Source organism: Ovis canadensis, chromosome 18, assembly GCF_042477335.2.
Source record: "Ovis canadensis isolate MfBH-ARS-UI-01 breed Bighorn chromosome 18, ARS-UI_OviCan_v2, whole genome shotgun sequence".
Taxonomy (NCBI): domain Eukaryota; kingdom Metazoa; phylum Chordata; class Mammalia; order Artiodactyla; family Bovidae; genus Ovis; species Ovis canadensis.
The window spans coordinates 32,203,711-32,228,639 of NC_091262.1; the positions used below are offsets into that span (position 1 = coordinate 32,203,711).

General features: G+C 50.7%; 1 protein-coding gene across 4 annotated transcripts; it reads right to left on the reverse strand.

Annotated features, from left to right (window-relative positions):
• Nucleotides 1–53: 53 nt before the first annotated feature.
• LOC138423878 (myeloid-associated differentiation marker-like) lies at nt 54–24,057 on the reverse strand. Of its 4 annotated transcripts, XM_069560260.1 has the most exons (7): nt 23,166–23,515; nt 22,797–22,953; nt 22,266–22,331; nt 15,564–16,394; nt 8,753–8,793; nt 7,856–7,934; nt 54–2,361 (listed from the first exon to the last, which is right to left on the reverse strand). In XM_069560260.1, the coding sequence occupies exon 7, from the start codon at nt 2,279–2,281 to the stop codon at nt 1,343–1,345; it is 939 nt and encodes a 312-aa protein (XP_069416361.1). In that variant the 5' UTR covers nt 2,282–2,361; nt 7,856–7,934; nt 8,753–8,793; nt 15,564–16,394; nt 22,266–22,331; nt 22,797–22,953; nt 23,166–23,515; the 3' UTR covers nt 54–1,342. The 4 variants fall into 4 exon arrangements, with proteins under 4 accessions (XP_069416361.1, XP_069416362.1, XP_069416364.1 ...); XM_069560263.1 differs by lacking the exons at nt 8,753–8,793; nt 15,564–16,394; nt 23,166–23,515 and adding an exon at nt 23,933–24,057 and having other exon boundaries at nt 225–2,361; XM_069560261.1 differs by lacking the exons at nt 15,564–16,394; nt 22,797–22,953; nt 23,166–23,515 and having other exon boundaries at nt 22,266–22,366.
• Between the last annotated feature and the right edge of the window lie 872 nt (nt 24,058–24,929).

Genomic DNA, 24,929 nt, shown 5'->3' on the forward strand with positions numbered 1-24,929 from the left:
ACTGCTCTTCAGGCAGATTAACCCCGTATTGTTTCAAGAAATGATGCATGAGATGAAGAAAAGGAATTTTACTTGTCTGATGTCCCATCCTGCATACCTCGCTTCTGCAGGAGTGCGGCCCTTTTGCAAAATCAGTCTGCTGCTTCGAGGCCCATGTTGGGCGCCAGTTGTAAGGCTTGGAGAACCACACTCTGAAAAGGACAGTCAGGGACAGCCTCTAGTGGACTGACAAAGTCTATTATCCAATTGTGTAGCTTTATGATTTTCAGGGAATAGAGCATAAGACAGACTTGCACGTAGCCATTTCAGATAAACATCAAAGCATTTAAGCATAAAACACAGTTCCCACCACCCAAGCCATAACATAGCTTTGGCGAAACTCTAAAGGGAGTCTTATCACAAAAGAACAGTCCTTGCTCTCAGAAACAGGTGGTCAGAAGGAAGCCTTCGAACGCCTCAAGGCCGGGCATATAACTCTTCATTATCCGTTCCCAGCCTCAGACACTCGGTGAACGCTCATAACCCTTTGTTATGCTCGTTCCAGCTTCCAACCTTCATTAAGAGTGGAGCAAATACATTTTCAGTATTTGCTCAAAGCCTTCCAGCTCCTCCACAGTGCCCTCTGGGCAGCCAGTGTTTAGTAAGCTAGGAAGAATTTTGGAGCCAATCTCAGGTGAGGCTGAGCATCAGGCGGGGGCCAGGGATCCAAAATCTCTGCTTCAGGACTCTCACCCATTGGGAATCAGTGACGTCCAGGATTTTTTTTTTTTTTTTTACTTAAAGGGGAGGTACACTCACTATACACTCCCTTCTATTGGGAGAAAGGAGGCCCACTGCCTAGCTACCCACGTTCACTCCCACCCCCAGAAACATACAGCAACTAAGGCACCCGGGGGACAAACACCCTTTGGCAATGAGGCCCCTCCCGAGGCCCCTCCCGAGGCCCAGGGTGTGAACAGCTGCACAGAGGGCTGTGTGCTGTGGAGTCAGCACCTTAGGAAGTAGGAGGGGGCGGTGAACAGAGAAGGAAGGAGTCTCAGGTCCTGATGGATTAGAAGAAGGAAGATGGGGAGAGGTGGTCAGGATACAGGAGACGAGAAAACCATGGATGACCAGAAAAGGGGCAAAAAGCAGAAAACACAGAGAAGATGAGAGAAGCAAGAGAAAGAAGCAAAATAGGACATGGGCAGCCAAGGAAGATAGGAAGGAGACAGAGCAGAAGGATGGAAGGAAACAAAAAGAGAGCGAGATGAATGGGAAGGGCATGAGGAGGGAGAGGGAGCCAGGAAGAGGGCATCAGGGGACACAGAGCTCTGTAAAGACCACCCTGTGAGTGGAGGGACTAAGGGGTACTGGGCTGGTCCTCAGTTCCTACAGAAACCTGGCGAGCCCAGTACACCAGGTCGGCTGCGTAAATCAGCAGGTTGATGGCTGTCAGGACGGCCACAGCCAGTCGCTGGTCCCAGATGCAGCCATAGTCGGTGAGCTCATCAAAGCAGCTCATATCACTGTACCAGTGGGGTTGTCCACCGAACTTCTCATCAAACTGGTAGAGTGGCCAGAGGACCAGAGCGCTGACATAGAGGAGGACTGAGAGCAGGGTCTGCCCCAGATGGAAAATGGGCAGCCGGAGGGGCAGTCTGTTCTCCCAGCCCCTCAGCCTCAGCAGCATGGCCACGGCTACCTGGACGAAGCAGATGGAGTACACGGCCACGCACCACTTCAGGGCCGGCTGGTGCAGGTACAGGGAGGTGTTGCTGAGGAAGACAAAGATGGCACAGGCCACAGCGCTCTCCAGAATCTTTAGCAGGCCTGGTAAGGTGTGCGCATAGCAGGGGATGTTCCTCAGCTTGTAGTGTTTCCATGCGCAGGCCACATCTGTGGCATAGAGCACGCAAGCGATGCAGGAGAAGGCAGAAGCAGCGATGGCCTGGTCTCGGGAAGGACCATCAGGCAGGTACTGGACGTAGAGGACGGGGTAGATGATGGAGGTCAAGAGGCAGAGGAGGGCCCCATAGCAGGCATAGGTGATGGGAAATTTGTACCAGAAAAAAGGAAAGTTGCAGTCGTGGTAAAAGCACTCGAACATAGAGATGAAGACGGTCATGGTGAAACAGAGGCACCAGATGGCGAGGCACCAGTTACTTATAGTCCCCCTCTCGTTGCCCATGCTGGCCACCAGGGAGAAGGCCACACACATGGAGATCGCCTGCGGGAGGCGGAGGAGGCAGAACCGTTTGCCCACATTCTCTTCGCATGGTATTCTCCCCCTGGTGGACATGGTGTTGTGAAGGTCTGGCAGGTTAGAGTCACCAGTATGCAGTGGTCTTCATTTAGGACTCCTCAGAGAAAGATCCAGATCTGAAGACAGATTAAGTGAGATGATCAGAAAAGGCTTAGGGCCCTGTGAGGGCTGCGGCTTGGGACCTGTGGAGTTTGAACCAGTGGCTCAGACACTCAGGTAAGAGCACAGCCGCTCCAGAATGACTCTCCCCACCCATCACCTTTGGCCTTGTCAGACTTGTCTCATCTCACAGCTGGGTTGGATCTGGCCTCAAACCACCAACGTTTTTATGTCTTATTGCTGCGTGTCAATATCTACAGAAATACAGTATACCGTGGTCTTTTTCTACAGTCACAAACCTTCAAGTTGGAAAAAGAATTAAAAAAAGATTGTTTAGTACCAATTTTGAGCTGAACGGGCAGGAGACCGTTTATAGTTTTGTTTGGACTTCCCTGATGGCTCAGACGGTAAAGCGTCTGCCTACAATGCGGAAGACCTGGGTTTGATCCCTGGGTCAGGAAGATCCTCTGGAGAAGGAAATGGTAACCCACTCCAGTACTCTTGCCTGGAAAATCCCACAGATGGAGGAGCCTGGTAGGCTACTGTCCATGGGGTCACAAGGGTAGGACACGACTGAGAGACTTAACTTCCTTCCTTCTTTCTTATTCCACTTAGTGTAAATGTTCAAAAGTCCATTTGCTGAAACAGTAATGTGTTTGATCACAAAGTGCTTTCAGACCCCAGTGTGGTGTCATGTCCTATAGAGTATATGTATCATGTCACCTGTCAAAACTGAAAAATTCTGAATTCTGGAGAATATCTGACCCCAAGGATTTTCAGAAAGGAACTGTTTATTGTCGTGCTATCCCTGTTCTACAGATGGGAAAACCAGGAGTCAAGTGCCTTCCCTAAGGTTGAAAGCCTAGCAGTGGAAATCCAGGATAAAAATTAAAAAGCCATGGGTTTGAGCACTTTGTTCTACAGCCCAGCAGGTCAACCAGGTTTGTGGATGGGATTCCAGACCCAAACTCGGGGCTCTGGGACAAAGGAGACATCCTCAGGGCCACGGCCTCCTTCTATAGCAGCCTGAAGGCACACGTGTCCTGGCCTCACCTCCTTGCAGGCATCAGTGGAAGGAGCTGCTGTCTGAGGGGACACAGCCCGACCCGGAGGAGGGCAGCTTCAGGGGTGACCAGGGAGGAGCCACGGGGTGAAAGCAAGGCTGTGGGGACAGGATGACACAGGAGTAGGGACTCTTTTGAATCCCCTCAACCCATTTTTGCCTTCACAAAAGGAAGGAAGCTAGCTGACATACACAAGGCGTGCTCAGACTTCAGGGACCCCTCTGAAAATTCCTAAGCATGTACCCCAACAAAAATCTGCCGGCTTTTGTGCTCTGCTTTTCCACTCTTCTGACATTTTCTGGAAAAAGTCAATTCAGGGCTTTAGTCTTCCTCATTTGAAAGAGTGTTTCAATCCAAAAAACCCTCTGATGGCTTTCTAGCCTGCCTGCAGGACTCGTACAGCTGCGCGTGTGATTGTTTGAGGCCTCCTGACCGCAGGAGGCACAGGAAGCTTAAAACATCCTAGGAATGTAGGAGCTTCCGAGGAGTCAAAATCTTTAGAATAGGACTGATTAAAGGTTTCATTTGTTGAGTCAATATTTGCTGCCAAATTTTCACATCCTTTATTTGTAGATATAGTTGGTATACAGAAAAACAAGTAGTAGACCTTGTATTAGCAACATTAGATCTTTGAGTTAAGTACCTTCTTTTTATATCCCACTGCACCTTTGTTCTATAGAGATGTAACTTGAATGCTTTAAGGAGATGTAGATTAAAGAAAAACACTTCAGGGGAAACAAGAGTAACATTCATTAAGGAAGAGAGCCAAAAAGTGTTAACAAGCCTCTTGGCCAGAAGATAATGTAAATCACCTAAGACCTTTTGTATACAAAATGATGTATAGAAAGAGTCTGAGCTGCGAACGCTACATAATCTTGTGTTACCCATTGATCTCTGTGTTTTATCAAAAGTATGAAAGGCCTTCTGAACAATAAAGGAGGGGGCCAGCTTCTGGGGCCAGTTTCTCGAACTAGTCTCTCGGCCTGGTTTCTTGGGGCTCTGGCTCCCCCCGTGTCTCTCTCTCTCTCTTTCTTCTTCTCTCCCTTTCCTTCTCTCTGCTCTTTACTTTAATTTCAGGCTGAATCTCCACCTGGGGCGCGGAGGCTCGCCAGGTCTACTTACTTGCCCTGGCTGTTAAGACCCGCACCAAAGGGAGCTTAAGGCGAGGCACCCTTAGATATTCAAGCGGGCGCCGGTGGCCCAACGTAGATGGTGCAAATTCCTTGTCTGGAATTTTATTGGTCTTCCGCGTAAACGAAGCTATTCAGCCCTCTTCCTCCACTTAATCTTCTTACTACACTATAGTTTCTTAATCTAATCTTACATTAATAAACAAACAAGTCTTTCCACGCCGACACCGTCCACCCTTCGAATTCCCTGGATCCACCGGGGCTGGACCCAGGCAGGCATGGAGCCAACTTTCCCATGGAGGAGGGGCCTGGACTGGAACTGAGACAGGAGAACAGGGGCCTGAAGGGGCTTCAGGGCTGTGACAGAGACACGTGGCCAGAGTGGCAGGGACCCTGGAGACCATGGAATTGCCCAGGTCACCTGCCCAAGACAGTCCCGCCAGCCAGGGCTGCAGTCCTGCTCACACAGGGGCTCTTCCAGGGTCCAGTGTGGGGGGAGTGAGGCCCCTCCCATCCAGCCCCCTCCTCAGGGACAGCTGCCCTGTTTCCAAGGGACTATTTGCTGAGAGGCGCCCAGGGTGGAAGGACCAGCACCCTGAGCCCCAGCCAACTTCCTGCCATCAGGGGATTATTATATCACCTTTGCTGATAATAAACCCTGGGACAAGCTGAGGCTGGAAAGAGAAACTCAGAGCAAACCTGAGAACCTCCCTGGGCTCCCAAAGCTCCTTGAGCCCCAATTGTCAGTGGAGCCATGGAGCCTGTGGGCCTCCCAGTGGGCACTGCCAGTTTGGGGAGGGCCACTGCTATGAGGGAGGGAGGGAGTGTCATGCTCTCTGTACCCCGGTTTGATCCCAGTTTAATGACTTGCACTCACCCTGAGATTCCACCTAAGACTAAGAGACAACTTGAACGCTTTGAATCTATTGACTGCATCAGAGAGCGGATATGGAGAAGAGGAGGTATGGGGACTCCAACAACGTGACCCTGGGTCAGGCCTGTGCCCTCTCTGGGCCTCAGTTCCCCCACCTGGAAAGCAGGAAGTGGAAGTTTGTCTCAGTCTCCCAGAAGCCCCTCCTCCTCTCTGTGAGCCTGGACATGGTGCCCCCGTCAGAGCACAGCCTGGCTGTTGCTGAGCCCTGCCTGCCCAGCAGCCAGGCATGTGGACTGGAAGACGGTGAGCCGGGAAGGTCATGGCCGGAACAGAGGAAGGAAGGAGGAGGTGCCAGAAGGGCAGAGAAGGGTGAGATGAGATGGACACTCAGAGTGACAAGGAGTAGAGCCTTCATAGCTGGATGATCATGGCAAGCTACTCAATAGAACCTCAGCTTCCCCTTCTGTTCAGTGGCTCTATACCTACTCTGGGTCAATTAAATGAATAAAAGCACGTGACGGGTTCATCAGAGGGCCTGTCACATGGAACCCTCAATCCGTGCCAGCTACCTCCCTGACTCCCTCACAGAGGACCCAGAAGGCCCTGCCCCACTCTGGACATCAGCATGTGCAGCTTGATTTGCTGCAGATCAGGGGCTGCAAGCCAGTGTGCCCTGCAGGGGGACTCTCGATGTGCTCAGTTTTCCATCAGTGTTTTCATGAAAAAATGATGGAGAATCACTAGCATTACTGTTTCTTCCCTGAGTGTTTGGTGGCTGCACATGGTTTTAATTTCACATGAAAATTAGGAATACAGCTCCTTTTCAAGCCTCAGGAGACATAGTGTCACCTGGTTTGGTTCCCTTGGCAGTGGGGTTGCTGGAGATAAGCAGCTGCTAGCCTCTTTTCTTTATATTGTTTTTCATTCTCATCTCTGTTTAGTATTCTCTATATTTCTCTCATTTTCATGGATAATTGACATAAAGCAGGACTATGATCATCTCTCCTGTGACTGGTTTCCCATCTGCAGCATGGCCAGGCGTCCTGCCTGCTCACAGGAGCATCCACCCCTCCATCCATGGAGCATCCATGTCCTCAACCTCAGCCTTCGATACATTTCAAATGCTGTAAAATCACGTGTAGACGTGTGTACACACAGGCATACATGTTTGTCGGGAGTATCTGTATCTTTTTTCCTGTTTTGTAAACATGAGACCACGTCTTCCCAGAGCATCTTGCTTTTCCACCCCCCAGACAGGTGCAGCTGGTCCTCTCCAGGGATCCTGGTGCTCTCCATTCCCTTATTTCCTTCCCTCCTGGCTCCTTGGGCATCAGTGGACCATCCCCTGTGAGTCTCAGACACTGGGGGACACAGGCTGTGACAATGGATCCTGGGGCCCAAGTGACCGCCACGCTCTAGGGCAGGAGGTCAGCAAGTTTTTCTGAGAATTTTTTTAAAAAATTATCAAAAAGAATATATTTTTTCATATCTGGAAATTAAATCTGGTTTCCTAGATCTGCAACAAATTCTCACAAGCCTGGTGGCTTAAAACAGCAGAAATGTGTTCTCTCACAGTTCTGGAGGTCAGCGTTTTGAAACAAGGTGTCAGCAGGGCAGTGCTGCCTCTGATGCCCCAGGGGAGGGTCCCGCTTTGCCTCTTTAGCCTCTGGAGGCCCTTTAGCTTGTCCCATGTTACTGAACTCTGGCTTGTCCAGTCATCCCTCAAGAGGCCAAATACTGAGAGATGAGTGTTGGGCTTTGTCTGGGACGAGGTGCCGCTCCTCCACTGTGAACACAATCAGCACTCACGTCTGTGCATCACCCCATGTTGGACGGTGGTTTGAAAAAAATACTAATGAACATTTCCACCTTTTTTTGTGGATCAACTTGGAGGATTTGTTTTTTTCCAGTTTAGTAGGTCTGAGGTGAGATAAAGATTGTATGAAGAGTCAGCCACTGACTCTTCTCCTGGACTGAAACCTCTTGCAGGGAATCATCTCAGTGGAAATGCACTCCTGGGGCGCACCCACCCCACCCAGCTCCCAGGGGACATACTCTGGCCAAATCGAGTGATCTGTTGTATCTTAAAAGGAGAGACAGCTTCAGACCTCCTTTCTTCCTCACGGTGTGGTGACGCTGAGGCTGTTACCCGCCAACACACTAGAACCCCTCCTCCTTCCGGGGACTGGAGTGTGGGGAGGGACGCAGATGCCGTGGCAGCACCTGCCTGGGCATCAGGACTGCAGCACCAGAACTGGGGCTGGTTTCATTTCCCTAGAAAGCTGACCCCCTCTACTCCCTCCCTTGCCTGCAGACTCCTCTGTGAACGTGGCAGGCTTTTCACAGTTTCATTTCCTTTTTGCCTTTAATTTAGTGCCCTTGTTGGAAGAATCCTTATTATGGAGTAACAGGAAGACCTGCAAGTGGAGTCCCTCCCACTTACCAGATCTTGACCAAAGAGCTCCAACTGCAAAATACTGGAATCATTTAGAGATCCATGCAGGAGCCAGTGTTCTTCACAACTGAAAACATATGTGGGCAAGGTTGTTTACAAGTAGAAAACCATTTTTTTCCTGATTACAGGGTCATACTGTTAGGGGAAGCACACTGACACAACCACCCACCCCAGCCAGGAACTCTAGTAGCCACTTGCATGAGTTGTCTTACGACAGGAGGTCCCGGTAAGAAACACGGAACTAATAAGCCACCACCAACCGGAGGAGTTCGGGAAAGGTCAAAAGGAGATACCATGTGTCCGACCACCTTTGGCAATCCTTCTCTCTGGCATCCATCCTGGCTGAACAAGGCGTGCACCACCAGGAAGGACTCTGAGTCAGAATGTGGCTACAGACAACGGGGAAACTTATCCCATCACCATAAAACCCAAGACTGTGAGCCATGCGGTAGAGCTATTCTCCTGGGTTCCCTTAACCTCCTGCTCTCCCCACCAGGGCCCTTTCCCAACAAAAATCTCTTGCTTTGTCAGCACAAGTGTCTGCTCAGATGATTCATTTCTGAGTGTTAGACAAGAGCCCAGTTCGGGGCCCTGAAAAGGGTCCCTCTTCCTGCAACAATGCCTCTAGTTTTGTCAATCTGCCAAGACACGTGCCAGTGGACCTGTAGAAGGGATGGATGTAGGTCCCCTCCCTCCACTTCACTGGCTCATCCAGAACAGATTTAAAACAAACAAGCAATTCTTCCTTGGGAAGAGAGTGGTAGAGTCACAAACAAGCCATTCTCAACTCTGCAGTCTCCAACTGGCCCCAGAGTTCCAAACAGCAAGGAATATGCACCTACAGGTGGGAAAGGGGGGCTCCTGGGACCCGCACCCTCTACTCACTCAGTCAAGAGCTCGGTGCTCCTTCAGAGGCCGCTTTCCTTCTATTAATAGAAAGTGAAAGCACACTATGAGCAAGGCGTGGGGAGGGCCCGGGCAGGTCCTGAAACTAGCAGTTCAAGCAGCTGCTGTAAAAGACCTATAGATCCTCGCTGGGACTAGCTGGCACTCCACCATATCTTCCCAGTGGCACTCTGCTCCTTGCTCTAGGAAGAAAGGCAGGGGCTGGAGACTTGTGGACCTGACTCCTGCCTGGATGCTCAACATTGTCCCCCAAGTCAGGCCCAGCTGCTTGTCACTGAGAAGCCAATACAGAGAGTTAAGTCTTGGGTTTAAGAAAAGCAGCTTTATCTTACGGAAGCCAGCAAAAAGGTGTTTTACTGCCCAGAAGAATCAACTCCCAGCACAACAAGGCTCAGCCGGGATTTATACAAGGAGGGAAGCAGGAAACGGCTGTAGGCTGTGTGCCAGGGGTGCACTGTGCTTCTATTTGGGGGGACTTTACAGTAACCACCAGGAGCCTTTCTGGGGTGAGAACATAAGTGTGGTACTTATTTTGTTCAGATCAGCACATCAGTTTAAGGGGTCAGTGGTTGTATATTTTCTAGAGAAAAAAAGAATTGAGGCAGAAACAGAGCTTAACTGGCCAAGTAAAACTGAAACCAGAACAGCAGACTCTGTGTAAGGATTCAGACGACTTTGGCTGAGAAACAGGCAAGGTTACAGTCCGGTGCCGGTGACCTGCCTGACCACCATGCTCACCATGTGCCCGTCCTCAGGCCTGGGCACCAAGTCCATCGTGGGCTTCTTCCTCCACTGGGGCAGCTGCTCTCCACAGTGTGCCCTTCTCTCTGGGGGCCAGTGAGGGGGCTGGGATTAACTGGTGCATGTTCATCTGGTGCATCTGCTTCAGCATGACCCTCACCATCTTCATAGGGGAGTTTTGTGGGCTCCGGTCCCGCCTCCCCTTCTCCTGGGACGGCTTTCTCTGCGCCCACGCCTTTTACTTCTCCATCTCCTGCCTCTCAACGTCCATCATCCCCGGCACCACCTGCATCAAGTTCTCGTCTCCAGGCTCCACCAGAAACAGGGTCATCACTGCCACTGCATTCGCCTTCGTGGCTGCTGCACTCTATGCCACTGAAGCGTTCTGCATCATATCCAGCCTGGAGGCACGGTCGGTTCAAGCCAGCCTTCCCAGGTCTGCTCAGGAGGCCAGAGAACTATGCTGACTGGCTCATCATCGCCTTCATCAGCAGCCCCCACCAGTATCAGCATCAGCCAGCCCTAGTTCGTGGTGGTGGACTTCATACGCTTCCTCCTGGAAGGAGCTGTGAACTTCATAGTGAAGGGGCTTGACTGAGTCAAAGACAAAAAGCTCTGTTCCCTACCTGTATCCTGTCTGAGTAGACGGTGCTCTCTGTGCTCCTCTGCCCTAGTGCTCTGGTCCTCTGTCAGCTCCACCAGTTCAACAAGAAGCTGGATGGGCAGCCCCAGCGGTCCAGTGATGTGAGCTGCAGCAACAGACGCACCTGCTCGGAGTGCGCCGGGGACCAGCGGCTGGCTGTGGCCGTCCTATCCAGCTGCTGCTTGATGAGGCCGACACTGAACACCTGCCTGTGAGGCTATTGTAGGCTCTTGTAGGGACTAAGAGTCCTGAAGACTGCTCTCTGCAGTGTTGGTGAGGGGCAGTGAGGTGGCCCTCCCTCCTTAATGATCAAAACAGCAGGTCCTGCCTCTGCAGGGAGAAGGGCATCACCACTGCCAGCATTAAAGGTGACGTTAGCCTGGGTGTTTTATTTTTCTTTAATTGTTATCGTCTCAAGGACGAAAATTACTGGGTGACTGTGTTTTTGCATGGAAAGTTTCTTTTCCAAACTTTGTTGATGGGTGGTGTTGGATGGGTGGGTATTGCTGATGCCACAGTCGAGGAAACTGTGTTGCTTGAGTTTGTGCTGCACAGACATGTGTTTCTATGTGTCAGCTGTTTTCTGATGCTGCCTCCTGCTTCTCCAGGACCTACACGTAATATGATCTAGATAAATGTAAATATAGATGGATTTTTTAATTCTCTGGAATTTCTGGATACCATCAACGCTGCTATCAACCATAGATGAAGCCTTGCCCTATCTCCTACAACTGTAATGCTCTTTTTTAACCTCAATACAAAGATAAAAGGGAAAAACCCACAAACCTGACATACGCTAATTGCCTCAAATTTTCTCCGAGCTGGGGAGGATGGAGCAGATTCACGAAAGCCCCAATCTCTGGTAGCCCTTCCCAATGTCTCCCCACTCGCGCCTTTCCCTGGGCCCTGGGGGCATGGCCCAGCCCAAGATAACTTGCAGTTGTGTCCCCAACACTAGACTTTCTGTCCCTTTAGCTCTTAAAGGACCCGACCCCGATAACTGTATGTAAAGGCGTGTCCCTGCGTGCATGCCCAGTGTGTGTGTGTGCCTGTGTGTGTGCCTGTATGTCTGTGCTCACACATGTATTGGGACCAGCAGCCTTTATAATAACTGGCGGCCAGGAAGCCACCAATACTGTTCTCAGTCTCCTGTTCCCAGCCGCAAAGCCTCAGAGCCCAGCATCCTGGTGTCAGCAGGCCCAGAGGGGCCCCAGGCCAGCAGAGCTGTGGGGGAGGGGCAGGGAAGGCCCCCCCCCGCTGCTGCCCCTCGCTCCTGTACTGGATGAAGCATGAGTACTTCACCCGGGGGCGGGTGGGGTGGATGGAGAGGGCTCCAAGAGGTGGTTCCCATGACAGGCAAATCTTAAGAAGCAATGAAATAAAATTCATATTTTAAGGCAAGACAAGAAAACTTTAAACAAAGTTTCTCTCTGCCTCTTTTGACCTCCTCCCTGCCCCGAAGTGTGCAGTGTGTGTCTGCAGTATGTGTCAACCAGACCTCCCGAAGGGCACAAACACCTGACCCAATAGAGAGATCCATTTTCGTTCTTCTAACCCCAGCCTTGTGATTTTATATGACACTGCCTCTCTATGACCTTAGTAATGTTGCTAGCTATATTACTTGTAGTCTGCCGTTTTACAAGAGCATTGTTTCTTGCACTAACAAATGTGGCACTGAGCCTCTGATGAAAACAGTAATGACCAGGTGACCTAATATGTTTTAAAAGATCCATGAGTATAATAAGGTGACTCGAGATATGGGAAGAAGCAACAGATGGGGACCATTACCAAGGGCCTGACAGACAAGTAAGACAGTTGTTCCAGAGGATTTCGGCTCAGGTCACCAGGACTAGATGAATAGTTGCACACTGAGCGGCGTATGAATGACATTCTCACCTGACGTGGGAATGTCCTGCAAACCTTGATGGGAATTACGATGGAAACGAATAGATTGTGTGATAAAGAATGTTGCCACCACCCAGGTCTATAAGAATCAGGTCACTAGCTGCTGCAGTTCAATGCAAAACACTAACTGCTTCCAGGCACGGCCACATCTGAGGTCTCCCCGACTCCCTTGCTTCCGCACATTCTTGACTTTCCACTTCTTCAGAGTCCAGCTCAGCAGCCAGAATGCTCTTGCCTTATTTAGGGAGCTTGTGTTTCCATTAGGAAAAGTAAATTCCTTCCTGCTGGGCATATAGAGAGCTGACCATAAGCAGGGGAAGATGAAACAGAAGCCCAGAGTGAAGGGAGGCAGGTCTGGGTCCGCGACTGGATTCACAGTCACATCTGCTCTGACTCCAAATCAGACAGGCTGGGGGAGGAGCTGAGAGATGCCCACACAGGCCTGTCTCCAAAGGCAGAGAGAAGGGAGGCACCTTGGGCTCAGGGGTCTGACTCTTTGAGACCCCCATGGACTGCAGCATGCCAGGTTTTCCTGTCTATCACCAACTCTCGGAGCTTGCTCAAGTTCATGTCCATTGCGTCGGTGATGCTATCCAATCAACTTGGATGGGGAGGGTGAGCTGTGGCTCCCAAACCAACCTACCTAGTGTCCAGGGCCTCCCCTAGCCCTTTAGCACACACAGTTGATGGAGAAGCTGCCCCCTGCAATGCCAAAGCCTCAGGCCCTTCGTTTGCTCCCTGCCTGGCCAGGGCTCCCTGTCTCCTGGGGCAGCGGCCAGAGGCTCCTCTGCACACGATGACTCCAGCTGATGCCCTCCAGACTGTGGCCTGAGCCACATCCAGAACAGAGCCTGGGACACAGATGTTTCCATTCTGTGTTCCCTGACCAGCTTCTTGGAAACATCAGGGATTGCCTTTCCTCAGTCCTCCTCTGAGTGGGGAGAGTTGGGGCCATCCCCTCCTGCGGTCTCAGGCACATGGTTATCTCCCTTGGGTGCCGGTGCAGATGGCCGATCCATGTGACCCGTGTCTGTGTGGTTGGTTCCTGGATCTGAGAGAAGAGGGAAGGGGCTCAGCATTTCCTGAGGTTCTTTTACCTGCTGAGGTTTGGGAGAGACAGATCTGTGTTCAAATCCAGACTCTGTCAGGGAGTAACTGTGTGGCTCTGAGCTAAAAACATAATGTGCCCTCTGTGCGTCAGTTTCATCATCTGTTAAATGGGGATGACAGTAATAGTATCTCTGAAGATGGAATGAAACCGAGGTAATAAGAAACCTTGCCAGACTGTTCTGTTCAAAATACATGGGCTGCTTTATCTTTCTGGAATATAAGGTACAAATCAATGCCAATCAGAATTTAAGGTCCTGCACCCACATGACTGGGTTCAAATCCCAGCTCTGCCAGTTCCTACTGTGTGATCTTGGGCTCATTACCTTCTGTGTGCTTATAAAAACGGGGACACTTTGTGCAGAGTTCATGGGTTTCTGGGAGGAACAATGGAATCCAAGCAGGGTTTGACCTGTAGTGAGTGCTGTGTGTGACACCTCTAAAAACTTTTATGTCCATAACTACCCTGTTGGCCCATGGCAAGTGTTTCTTAAATGAACATAACAAGTGCTAGCAGCTCAGACTGTAGACTGGACCTACCAACTGGGATGCATTCCATCCCTTTAGCCCTTTGGGATATTTTTGACAATCACTGAGTCACGTTTTGTCCCATTTAATCCTAACAATCCTTGGTCTTGTGTCATGGACATCTCCATGGAGGGAAACCACTGAGGCCGTGAACTCATCTCCATGTTTGAGGACAATCCCATCATGTGTGTGACCTGGGGAGAGATTGGGCCTGACCCTCACTAAGAAAGAAAAGGCCAGATAAATGTTGGACCTGCCCCATAAGTAGGGCCTGGACACCCAAGAACAGGTGATACACAGACACAAAGACAGATCAGCATTCCTTCTGCGGGGCCTGCAGCAGCATCCAGTGTGCGCCTCCAATGGCCACGGAGCCTAGACCAGCTGCCCTTGGCTGTGACCTGGCTGCCCAGCACCCCTCCTCCTGGTCTTAGCCTGTAGTCAGGCTGGTCCCTCCCTAATGATTCTCTAAGCTACTCAGTGTCCTTCTAGCACAGTTGTTCCCTGCTTCAATGGCTGAGATGTTCCCTTCAGGGTGCAATTAACAGCATTTTTGACTAAAAGCAGGAGCTTATATCTCCGTTTTCTGGATGAGCAAACTGAGGCTTAGAGTGGCATTGACTGACACAGGACTACCATGTTCAGGACTAGGGTAGGGGGTGGTGTGTAGACAGGTAAGGTGAAAGGCTCTGAGATGACCAAGAGGAACTGAAAGCAGTTGTCACTGGATGGAAGGAGGGAAGTGAGGAGGCTGGAGAGGTAGAAAGGGGTCTGAACTTGAGGGCCTTTGGAGGTGACGTTTTGGAATCTGTGTTCCATCCTAAGGGAGCAAACAGAAACCTTCAAAGTATCTTACTTTGACTTTACTCTAAACCAGTCTTTTAGGGAAAAGCTTGAAATGACCAACCTAGACAGCATATCAAAAAGCAGAGACATTACTTTGCTGACAAAGGTCAGTCTTGTCAAAACTATGGTTTTTCCGGGAGTCGTGTATGGATATGAGAGGTGGACTATAAAGAAAGCTGGGTGCCGAAGAATTGATGGTTTTGAATTGTGGTGTTGGAGAAGACTCTTGAAAGTCCCTTGGACTGCAAGATCAAACCAGCCAATTCTAAAGAAATCAGTCCTGAGTATTCATTGCAAAACTGATGCTCAAGTTGAAGCTCTAATACTTTAGCCACCTGATGTGAAGAACTGACTCATTGGAAAACACCCTGATGCTGGGAAAGATTGAAGGCAGGAGGAGAAGGGGACGACAGAGGATAAGGGGGTTGAATGGCATCACTGAAATGATAGACATGAGTTTGAGCAAGCTCCGGGAGTTGGTGATGGACAAGGAAGCCTGGCATGCTTCAGTCCATGGGGTCACAAAGAGTCAGACATGACTGAGCAACTGAACTGAACTCATGGAACCACAGAAAGCATCTAGAAGCTTATGGCAGGAGAACAGGTGAGGGGGTGGATGGATCTGGACCACATAGTCTAGAGATGAAGAAGGGTAGACAGATTCACAAGCAGCTTGTGAAGAGCACCTGGGAATGTGGTGCCACTGACTAAGATGGGAAAGATGAGGAAGGATCAGTGTGTGTTGGGGGCTGAGGGCTTTGAGAGGTGGGATTGGACATGTTGAGTGTGACGTGTCCTGAAACATCCAGAGGGAGAGATCAGGAGGCAGTAAGGTGTGACGCTGGGTCCCAACAGAGATCAACTGCAGAGACAGGTATTGGGGAGTTGTCATCACACAGCCTATTCGCTTCCTTCAGTATCTTCTTAAATGTCGTATCCATGGAGCAGCCTGACCTCCACCCACCTGAAACAGCAGCCTTGCCCCTCCCCCACCATAGACACTGCAGTAACTCTTCTCACCTGTGTTCCCTTTATCGTGGCATTAATCACCCACTGACTTGATGGTGTATATTGATGTGCACGTCTCCTGTACTAGAAGCAAGCTCCCTTAGGGCAGAACTCTTGGTTCTGTTCTCTGCTCTCTGTCCAGTGTCTAGAATGGCGCCTGGCGCACACACACTTGGTGAACAAGAATGTTTACTGATGAGTGGAATCTTAAAGTCATTGGATTTGATGAGGCGGAATAGGTGGTCTGGGCCTGGGCCCTGAGGAAACGGTTCCCTCCTATTGCTTCTTCCCACATCTGTAGTTGTTGATGTTTAGTCGATGAGTCGTCTGGACTCTTTGCAACCCAGTGGATTGTGGCCCGCCAGCCTCCTCTGTCCATGGGGTTTCCCTAGCAAGAACACTGGAGTGGGTAGCCATTTCCTTCCCCAGGGCATCCTCTAGACCCAGGGATCAAACCTGAGCCTCCTGCATTGGCAGGCAGGTTCTCTGCCACTGAGCCATGTGGGAACAGTCACTGCCTTACAATCCTGGGTCTTATAAACTGTATATTATATGAATCATTTCAAGAGGCCTAGTCCCCATTATTTTTCATCACAGGCTTAATCACAGATCTGTTACTACAAGAAACCAGGCAGGAACCTTTAAAATAGGCAGAATACAAGTAATACAGCTGGAGACACGAATCAGGTCCTAAGTGAGGCAGCAGTGCTGTCTTCTGAGGCATCACAAGGCTTCCTCTAGAAAGTGTCGCCCTTGTGGTGAAATGGGTCTTTCTTCCCTTGAAAGAGGTCTGGTTAAGGCATAATGCAGATTAAATATGCACACTAGACGAGAGGGAAGAGGCTGAAACAGACAGAAAAACAGTGGTATATTTAAATCTTTCTTGTCTTCTCTTAAAATAGGAATTTTATTTCGTTGTTTCTTAAGATCTTCCTTCCAGGAGGACCACCTCCTGGGAGCCCTCCCCCTCCATCCAACCCGCCCCTGGGTGAAGATCACAGACTTCATGCCAGTACAGGAGTGAGGGGGCAGCCGAGGGGGGCCTTCCCTCCCCTCCCCCACAGCTCTGCTCCTCCGGCTCCTCTGGCCCTGGTGACACCAGGATGCTGGGCTCTGCAGCTTTGTGGTTGAGACCAGGAGACTTGTGGGGCCTTCACAGCCACCAGTCATTGTAAAGAGCTGCTGGTCTCAATGCAGAAGAGCAGTGGGCATGTGCACATGGACACACGTGTGCACTGAGCTTGCAGACAAGTGCACACCTTTCTAGAGAGGCAGCCAGGTGCTGTCCTGGCCTGCGCATTCTGTGCAGCAGGCTGCAGCATCCTGTGAGGCTGGCACTGGGGTGGGGCCCAACATCTTGCATCATAGGCTGGGCCGCACCCCCAGGCTCTGGTTCAGGTGTGATTGGGGTCAGTGGAAGGGGCTCCCAAAACCTAGGTTTGGGTGAGGGTGGAAATTGACTAGGACTCTCCTGAGTGCTTGGAGAAGGCAATGGCACCCCACTCCAGTACTCTTGCCTGGCAAATACAATGGACACAGGAGACTGGTGGGCTGCTGTCCATGGGGTCGCTAAGAGTCTGACACGACTGAGCGACTTCCCTTTCACTTTTCACTTGCATGCATTGGAGAAGGAAATGGCAACCCACTCCAGTGTTCTTGCCTGGAGAATCCCAGGGACGGGGGAGCCAGGTGGGCTGCCATCTATGGGGTCACACAGAGTCAGACACGACTGAAGTGACTTAGCAGCAGCAGCTCCTGAGCGCTAGGCAAACTGGGACAATTAGAATACGTGGACTTTGATTTGGGTTTTTGTTTGTTTGTTTCTTTTCTTTCATCATTGAATTGAGATGGAAAAGGACATTATCAATGTGGAGAATGTTGAACTGTCTTCTCTATGATTGACAGCCGGGACTAATAGGAACCAGAGGCCACAGAAATTTTTCTTAAATTAAGTACATTGATTAGATTACATTCTGTCTGAGTCCCAGAGAATCAAGAAGCAGCAACAGAAAGCAACTGGCACACAGAAACACACATACATGAGTGTGTCCTCTCACACTCAAGCAATGCAGTTCCTCGGACAGTGAGACCAGCAACCCCTATCCCATCCCCGAAAATTTGAAAAGAAACTTCCTCTTTAAGAACAAAGTCACTCACATGTATTAACTTTAAAAATGCCTTCAAATATACAAAGGGGCGGACGAATACTATTTTATTCCACTCATACGTGGTACCTAGAAGAGTCAAATTCCTAGAGTCAGAAAGTATACTGGTAGATGGCAGGAGCAGGAGGCGGATGGGAGTTAGTGCTTAAGTGCTTTCAGGTTAAGAAGGTGAAAAATTTGGGAGAGAGATGATCTTGAGGGTGGCACAGTGAGTGTACTTGGTGCCACTGGACTGTACAGTTAAACATGGTTAAAGTCACGCGTTTTATGCTACGTGACTTTTACCACAATAGAAAAAACACCTTACAAAAAGAAACCAATGTAAAAAATGTCTTTAATCAAAGAGACCCCAAAACAGGGTCACTCAGTAATTTTCGCTCTCCTGAACAGAAGACAGTAAAAATAAATAAATAAATAAAACACTGAGGCTAACTTTACTGTCAGGCTGGTAGTGGCCATGCCCTTGTCCCTGCAGTGATCAAATGCTGTTTTATCTCTGAGGCAAGCAGGCCACATTGCTGCCCCTCACAAGCACTGCAGACAGGTGTCTTCACGACCATACAGTTCTCTCAGCTCCTGTTTTTTAATTCCCCAGACAGTAGCTGGGATTGAAGGCATTCACCCCTGACTTCCTCTAAGATGCCCTCTACGCAGTGGGTGTTCAGTGAGCCTGCAAAATCCTGGAGCCAATCTCAGGTGGGGCGTAGCACCAGGTGGGGCCCAGGGATCCAGGGTCTCTGCTTCAAGACTTTAGCCCACTGGAAATTACTGACCTCAAGAGAATTTTTTCAACGTAATGGGGATGTAGCCTATATTTCCCCTCCACTGGAGAAACAGGGCCCAATGACTAGCTACCCACCCCCACCCACAAATGTATATACAACTATGGCACCACCAGGAGACAGACACACTTTGGCAATGAGGCCCCTTCAGAGGCCCAGGGTGTGAACAGCTGCACAGAGGGCTGTGTGCTGTGGAGTCAGCACCTCAGGAGGTGGGAGGGGGCGGTGGGCAGACGAGGAAGGAGTCTCAGGTCCTGATGGATTAGAAGAAGGAAAATGGGGAGAGGTGGTCAGGACACAGGAGATGAGAAAACCAAGGATGACCAGAAAAGGGGCAAAAAGCAGAAAATGTAGAAATGATGAGAGAGAGACAAAACATATATGGGCACCCAAAGAAACCAGGAAGAGACAGAGCAGAAGGAGGGAAGGAAACAGAAAGGAGAGGGAGATGAAAGGGGAAGGATATGAGGAGGGAGAGAGCAAGCCAGGAAGAGGGCATCAGAATAATCCAAACTCTGTGAAGATATGGAACGGGACCAAACAGAGTCTGGAGCCCTGGAGATATCCTCAGTCCCTACAGGAAGCTGGCGGGCCCAGGACAGCAGCTCAGCCACGTAACCCAGCAGGCTGACGGCTGTCAGGATGGCCACAGCCCGTCGCTGGTCTCAGGAGCGCATGCAGACTGTAGGGGAGGCCATCAGTGCAGTCCTCGACACTGGACCAACGAGCACGCCCACCAGACTCCTCACTGAACTGACAGAGCAGCCAGAGGACGAGAGCGCTAATGTAGAAAAGGACAGAGCAGGGTCACCACAGCCTGGAAGGTGGGGAGGGGTGAGTAGATGTCCTCCCAGTCATCCAGCTTCAGCAGCCTGGCCACAGCTGCTGGGATGAAGCAGATGGAGTAACGGCCACTCCAGGGCCGGCTGGTGCAGGGACAGGGAGGTGTTGCTGAGGAGGGCGAAGATGATACAGGCCAGGAAGGTCTCCAGCACCTTTGGCAGGCCTGGCACAGCGTGAATGGAGCTGGGAATCTCTGTGAACACATAGTGGACCCACGTCCAGGCCACATCCATGATATACAGCAGAGATGCGAGACAGGAAAAAGCAGCAGCAGCGACAGCCCGGTCCTGATAAGGGACACAAGGCAGGAATTGGGCGCATGTGATGGAGTAGACGATGCAGGCTGAGAGGCAGAGGAGGGCGGCGTAGTAGGTGTAGGTGTCGAGGAGGTGGTACCAGAGACAGGAAGCGAGGTCGGAGCTTACATAACTCAACAATGGAGATGATGAGAGGCAGGGCCAAACAAAAGCACCAGGTGGCCACGGGCCAGTTACCCATGGCCCCCACTTCCCAGTGCCCATGCTGGTCCCCAGCGAGAAGGCCACACTGGTGGAGAGCAGGTGCAGCAGGCAGAGGAAGTGGAACGTGGTGTCCAAGGTCTGGGGATGTCAGCCTGGTGGAATGGTGTTATGATGGTCAGGCAGCTCACGGACACTGATAAGGTAGTGATCTTCACTGGGGACCACCCAGAGAATGATCCAGCTGCAGCGGTGGATTGAGTTAGATGCCTAGAAGAGGCTCAGGGCCCTGTGAGGACTGAGGCTCAGGATCCATGGAGTGTGAACCAGTGACTCAGAGACCTGGTAAAAGCACAGCTGCTCTGCAGTTACTCTCCCCGCCCACCAGCCTTGGCCTTGTCAGAGGACTTGTCTCATCTCACACATGGGTTGGGTGTGGCCACAAAGCCATGCACATTTTTTCTCGCTTTGTGCCGTTATCTACAGAGACCAGGGTACTCTGGTCGTTTCCTACAACCACAAATCTTCATTATACTCAAAACTGAAAAAGATTTTTTAAAAAGCTGTTTGGTAATAAAGTTTCACCTGAACAGACATGAGACAATTTATGGTCTTTGTTTATTTTACTTAGTGTGTATGTTCAAAAGCGCAGTTACAGAAACACTAATGCCTTTGCTTAAAAGTTGCATTAGACACCAGCAGGGCATTAGGTCAAATAGAGAAGATGCATCACGTTACATGACTGATGCTAAAAAATTCTGATTCTGTACCAATCTGACCCCAAGGGTTTCAGAAAATGGACTGTGGATTGTCCTGCTAACCCCATTTTACAGATGGGAAAACCAAGGCTCCAGGAGACAAGTGTCTTCCCTAGTTTGAAAGGGTAGGAGTGAAAATCCCTGATAAAAATAAAAAGCCATGGGTTGAGCACTATGTCTACAGCCCAGCAGGTCAACCAGGCCCACGAGTGGGAGCCCAGAACCAAAGCTCGGGGCTCTGGGACCCAGGACCCACCTTCAGGGCCACAGCCTCCTTCCACAGCACCTGAAGACACAGTGTCCTGGCCTGTCCTCCCTGCGGCGTCACTAGAAGGAGCTGCCATCTGAGGGGACACAGCCCCACCTGGACGAGGGCAGCTCCGGGGTGAGCAGGGAGGAGCCACGGGGTGAGAGCAAGGCCGTGGGGACAGGGTGACATGGAGAGTAGGGACTGTTGTGAGTCCCCTCCCCCAATTTGCCTCAGCATGTGACTGTTCCCGTTTGGGAAGGGAGACCCCAACCCTGCATGACTCCAAGGTGTAGTGTCATGGGAGAACCACAGAATAAATTAACATCATGTCTGTCTCTTAAGCTCCAAAGCTGCCATCCAGGTGGGAGTCTGGAAAGATCTAGGAGTCCTACCTGAGTGAGGATTTACCTGCCCTGGGAAACTGGTGAGAAGCTTCCAAGCCAGGGAAGAAGGGATTGGAAATGAACAAGGATGCTGTGTCTGATGCTGATGTGGAATCTTTCAGGGCATCCCAGGGAGGGTGTGGAGGGACGAATGACCCCTCATCAGGTCTCCACAAAATTATCACCCAAACCTGTCCATCAGCCTATGTTGGGTAATGCCTTAATAAAATCCTAATGAACATTTCCACTATTTTTGTGGATCATCTCCATGCAGAAGGTTGGCAGGTGAGCAGTTTAGCAGGTCTGAGGTGGAAAACAGTATAAGAACAATAATAGCCTATTGGCTGTCCTCAAACCTCCTGCAGGGTGTTGTCTTAGTGAGAATCCATCCCCTCCCTGCCTCTCCCTGATAGGAGACACGCTGCAGGCAAACTCAGTGCCTTTGGGGTCTTCAAGGGAGAGACTACTTCAGATCCCCTTTCTTCCTCCTGCTGGGGGACACTCAGGCTCTGCCCTGCCCCCAACTAGAACTCCTCCTCTTTCCAGGAACAGGTCGGGGGAGGTGTGTGGGGAAGACCCCAGGGCAGCCCCAGCCTCTTGTACCATTAATTTAGGGACCTTGTTGGAAGAATCCTTAGTATAAGAAACAAGGAGGCCGGCACATGGAATTTCCTCCCATTTACCAGATCATGGTCAAGTCAGTTCTAACTGCAAAATAGTGCAGGAATTTAGAGACATATTTAGGGGCCACCATTCTTCAGAACTGAAAACATACATGGGCAGCCTGGCTTATAATTTAAAAAAAACACTTTTTTCTGGGTTACAGGGTCATAGTCTAGTTTTGCCAACCTGCCAAGATGCCTCCCTGTGAAGTTCTGGAAGGCACTTCACTTGCTCCCCAAGAACGGAATTCAAACAAAGCAATTCTGCCTCAGGGAGAGACTCGTACAGAATCCCAAGCAAGCCACGTCCCACTCCTACAGTATCCAAGTTGACCCCAAAGTCACAAAGGGCAAAGACTATTCCCAAATGGGTGAGAATGGGGGGATCCCCGGGTGCACAGCCCTCTACTCACTCGGTCAAGAGCACGGCTGCTCCTTCAGAGGCCAGTTTCCATCTCTCAACAGAAAGCGAAAGCGGGCTGTGAGCGAGGAGTGGGGAGGGACAGGCAAGTTCCTGAAACCAGCAAGTTCTGCTTCTGCTTGAAGATACCTATAGATCCTCCCCAACCTTCTCAGCCTCACCGCCCTCCTCGCCCCAGAAGGAGGTGGAGGGGCTGAGCCTAGGGGACCTGATTCCTGCCTGGATGCACAGCCTTGTCCCCCAGCTAGTCTCGACCGTGCGTTGCTTAAGAAGCCAATACATTGACATGAATCCGCCTCATGTCAATGTATAGCAAAACCAATACAATATTGTAAAGTAATTAGCCTCCAATTAAAATAAATAAATTTACATTAAAAAGAAAAAGAAGCCAATACAGAGAGACAAGTGTTGGGTAGAAGAAAAGTAGCTTTATGTTAAGGAAGCCGGCCACCAGGGGAGGAGGTTTTTCACTACTCAGAAGAATCAACCCCCAACAGGGCAAGGCTCAGCCAGGGGAACTTACACGGAGGGGAGCAAGAAATGGCCGCAGGCTGCACACTGCGGGTGTGATCACTTCTGTTTTTTGAAGACTTGACAGTAACCAGGAACCAGAAACCATCTTGCTGGAGTGAGACCGTGAGTGCGTTCCTTACATTGTTAGGATTGGTGGTTGTATCTTTCTGGAAAAACAAAGACAGAAGGAGAACTCAACAGGCAGAGTGAAACTGAACCAGTCCGTCAAAACCCGGAGCTGTTTTTTAATTATTCACAAGCCTTTGGTTTTAAAACCAGTAAGGTCACACCACCAGTGCGGGTGACCTGCCTGACCGTCACCATCGCCATGGGAACGTCCTCAGGCCTGGGCTCCGGGGCCCTGGGCTTCCTCCTGCACCTGGGGCAGCTGCTCTCCGCCTGCCTGCCCTCCTTGCTGCATGGACACTGGAGTGAGTGCGCAGGTAACTGGTCTGTGTTCCTGCGGTGCTTCTGCTCCGGTGGGACCCTCACCGTCTTCATGGTGGAGCTGTGTGGGCGCCAATCCCACTTCCCCTTGTCCTGCTATGACGTTCTCTACCACTGTGCCTTCCATTTCACCCTATTCTGTCTCTTTGCCTCCATTATTTTCACCACCAACTATGTTCCTTTCTTGCCTCAGAGCCACACCCGGAACCAGGCTATTGCCGCCACTGCCTTCTCCTGCATCAGGCCTGGACCTGCGCCCTGGCTGGCGACACACCCTGCTTTGTGCTCTCTGGTCCAGGGATGCTTGGGAGCCTGTTGGTATTCCTGCTGTATGTTATTTTGGCTTTAATTTTCAGCACCATTATCAACTGCAACAGCGGTTTCCAGTACACGTCTGCCACGGTGAGACAAACGATCCTGTGCTCCGTCTGCTTCTCCCTGGGGATGATGTCCACCCTGTTGCTCGAAGATGACAGTGAAACATGGACACCTGTGTACTGTCCTTTACTGTAAAAGGAGACCATGTCTCCATCCTCCTCTATACCAGCACTCTGATCTCTGGTCACTCTGCCCCTTTCATGAGAAGTTGGGTGGGCTGCCTCTGTGGTCCAGTGATGTGAGCTGCCGTGATGAAAAAGAGGGGAAAAAAAACCCACCTGCTCTGTGTGCTTCTGGGATGAATGTTAGACAGCCACTAACCTGCTGATTTACTTGGCTGACCTGCTGTACGTGGCCTCGAAGGCTTTGCAGGGACCAAGGATAGGCCCCGGGGCTCCCAATTTCTCTTCTCACCTGCAGGTTCTTCACTGAGCTCTGATGTTCTCTTCCTGGTTCCCTCTCTCCCCTCTCACACTTCCTCATTCATCTCCCTCCCGTTTCATTTCCTTCCCTCCTGGTCTGTCTCTCTGTTTACCTTGTATCTGCCTTCTCTTTCCTCTCTCATCTTTCCTATATTTTCTGCCTTTTTCCTCTCTTCTGGTCATCCTTTTTTTTTTTTTCCCCTCATCACCTAAAGGAAAAATCCCTAGATATTCATTGGAAGGACTGATGCTGAAGTGCCAGTACTTTGGCCTCTTGATGTGAAGAGCTGACTTGTTGGAAAAGACTCTGAAGGTGGGAAAGATTGAGAGCAAGAAGAGAAGGGCACGGCAGAGGAAGAGATGGTTGGATGGCATCATCGACTCAATGGACATGAGTCTGAGCAAACCTCAGGAGACAGTGAAGGACAGGGAAGCCTGGTGTGCCGCATGGGGTCACAGAGTCAGACACGACTTAGTGACTGAACAATCGCAGCAGCATGTGTCCTGACCACCTCTCCCCGTCTCCCTCCTTCTGATCCTCCTCCCTTCCATGCCCACACCCCCTCCCACCTCCTAAGGTGCTGACTGCACAGCACACAGCCCTCTGTGTGATTCAGCACCCCCACCTCCCATGGGAGGGGAGTACACAGGGCACCTGCCCTTTAACTTAATCTAAAATCTCTGGAGGTCTATAATTTTCAGTGGCAGGAATCTTGAAGCAGAGACCCTGGTCCCTGGGCCCCACCTGGTGCTCCAGTTCGGGTGCTCCAGCCCTATCTGAGATTGGCTCCAGATATTTGCAGACTCACTAAACACCCACTGCCTAGAGGCCATCTTAGAGGAAGCCAGGTGTTTGATACTGTCCATCCCAGCTACTCTCTGGGGGATCAAAAAAA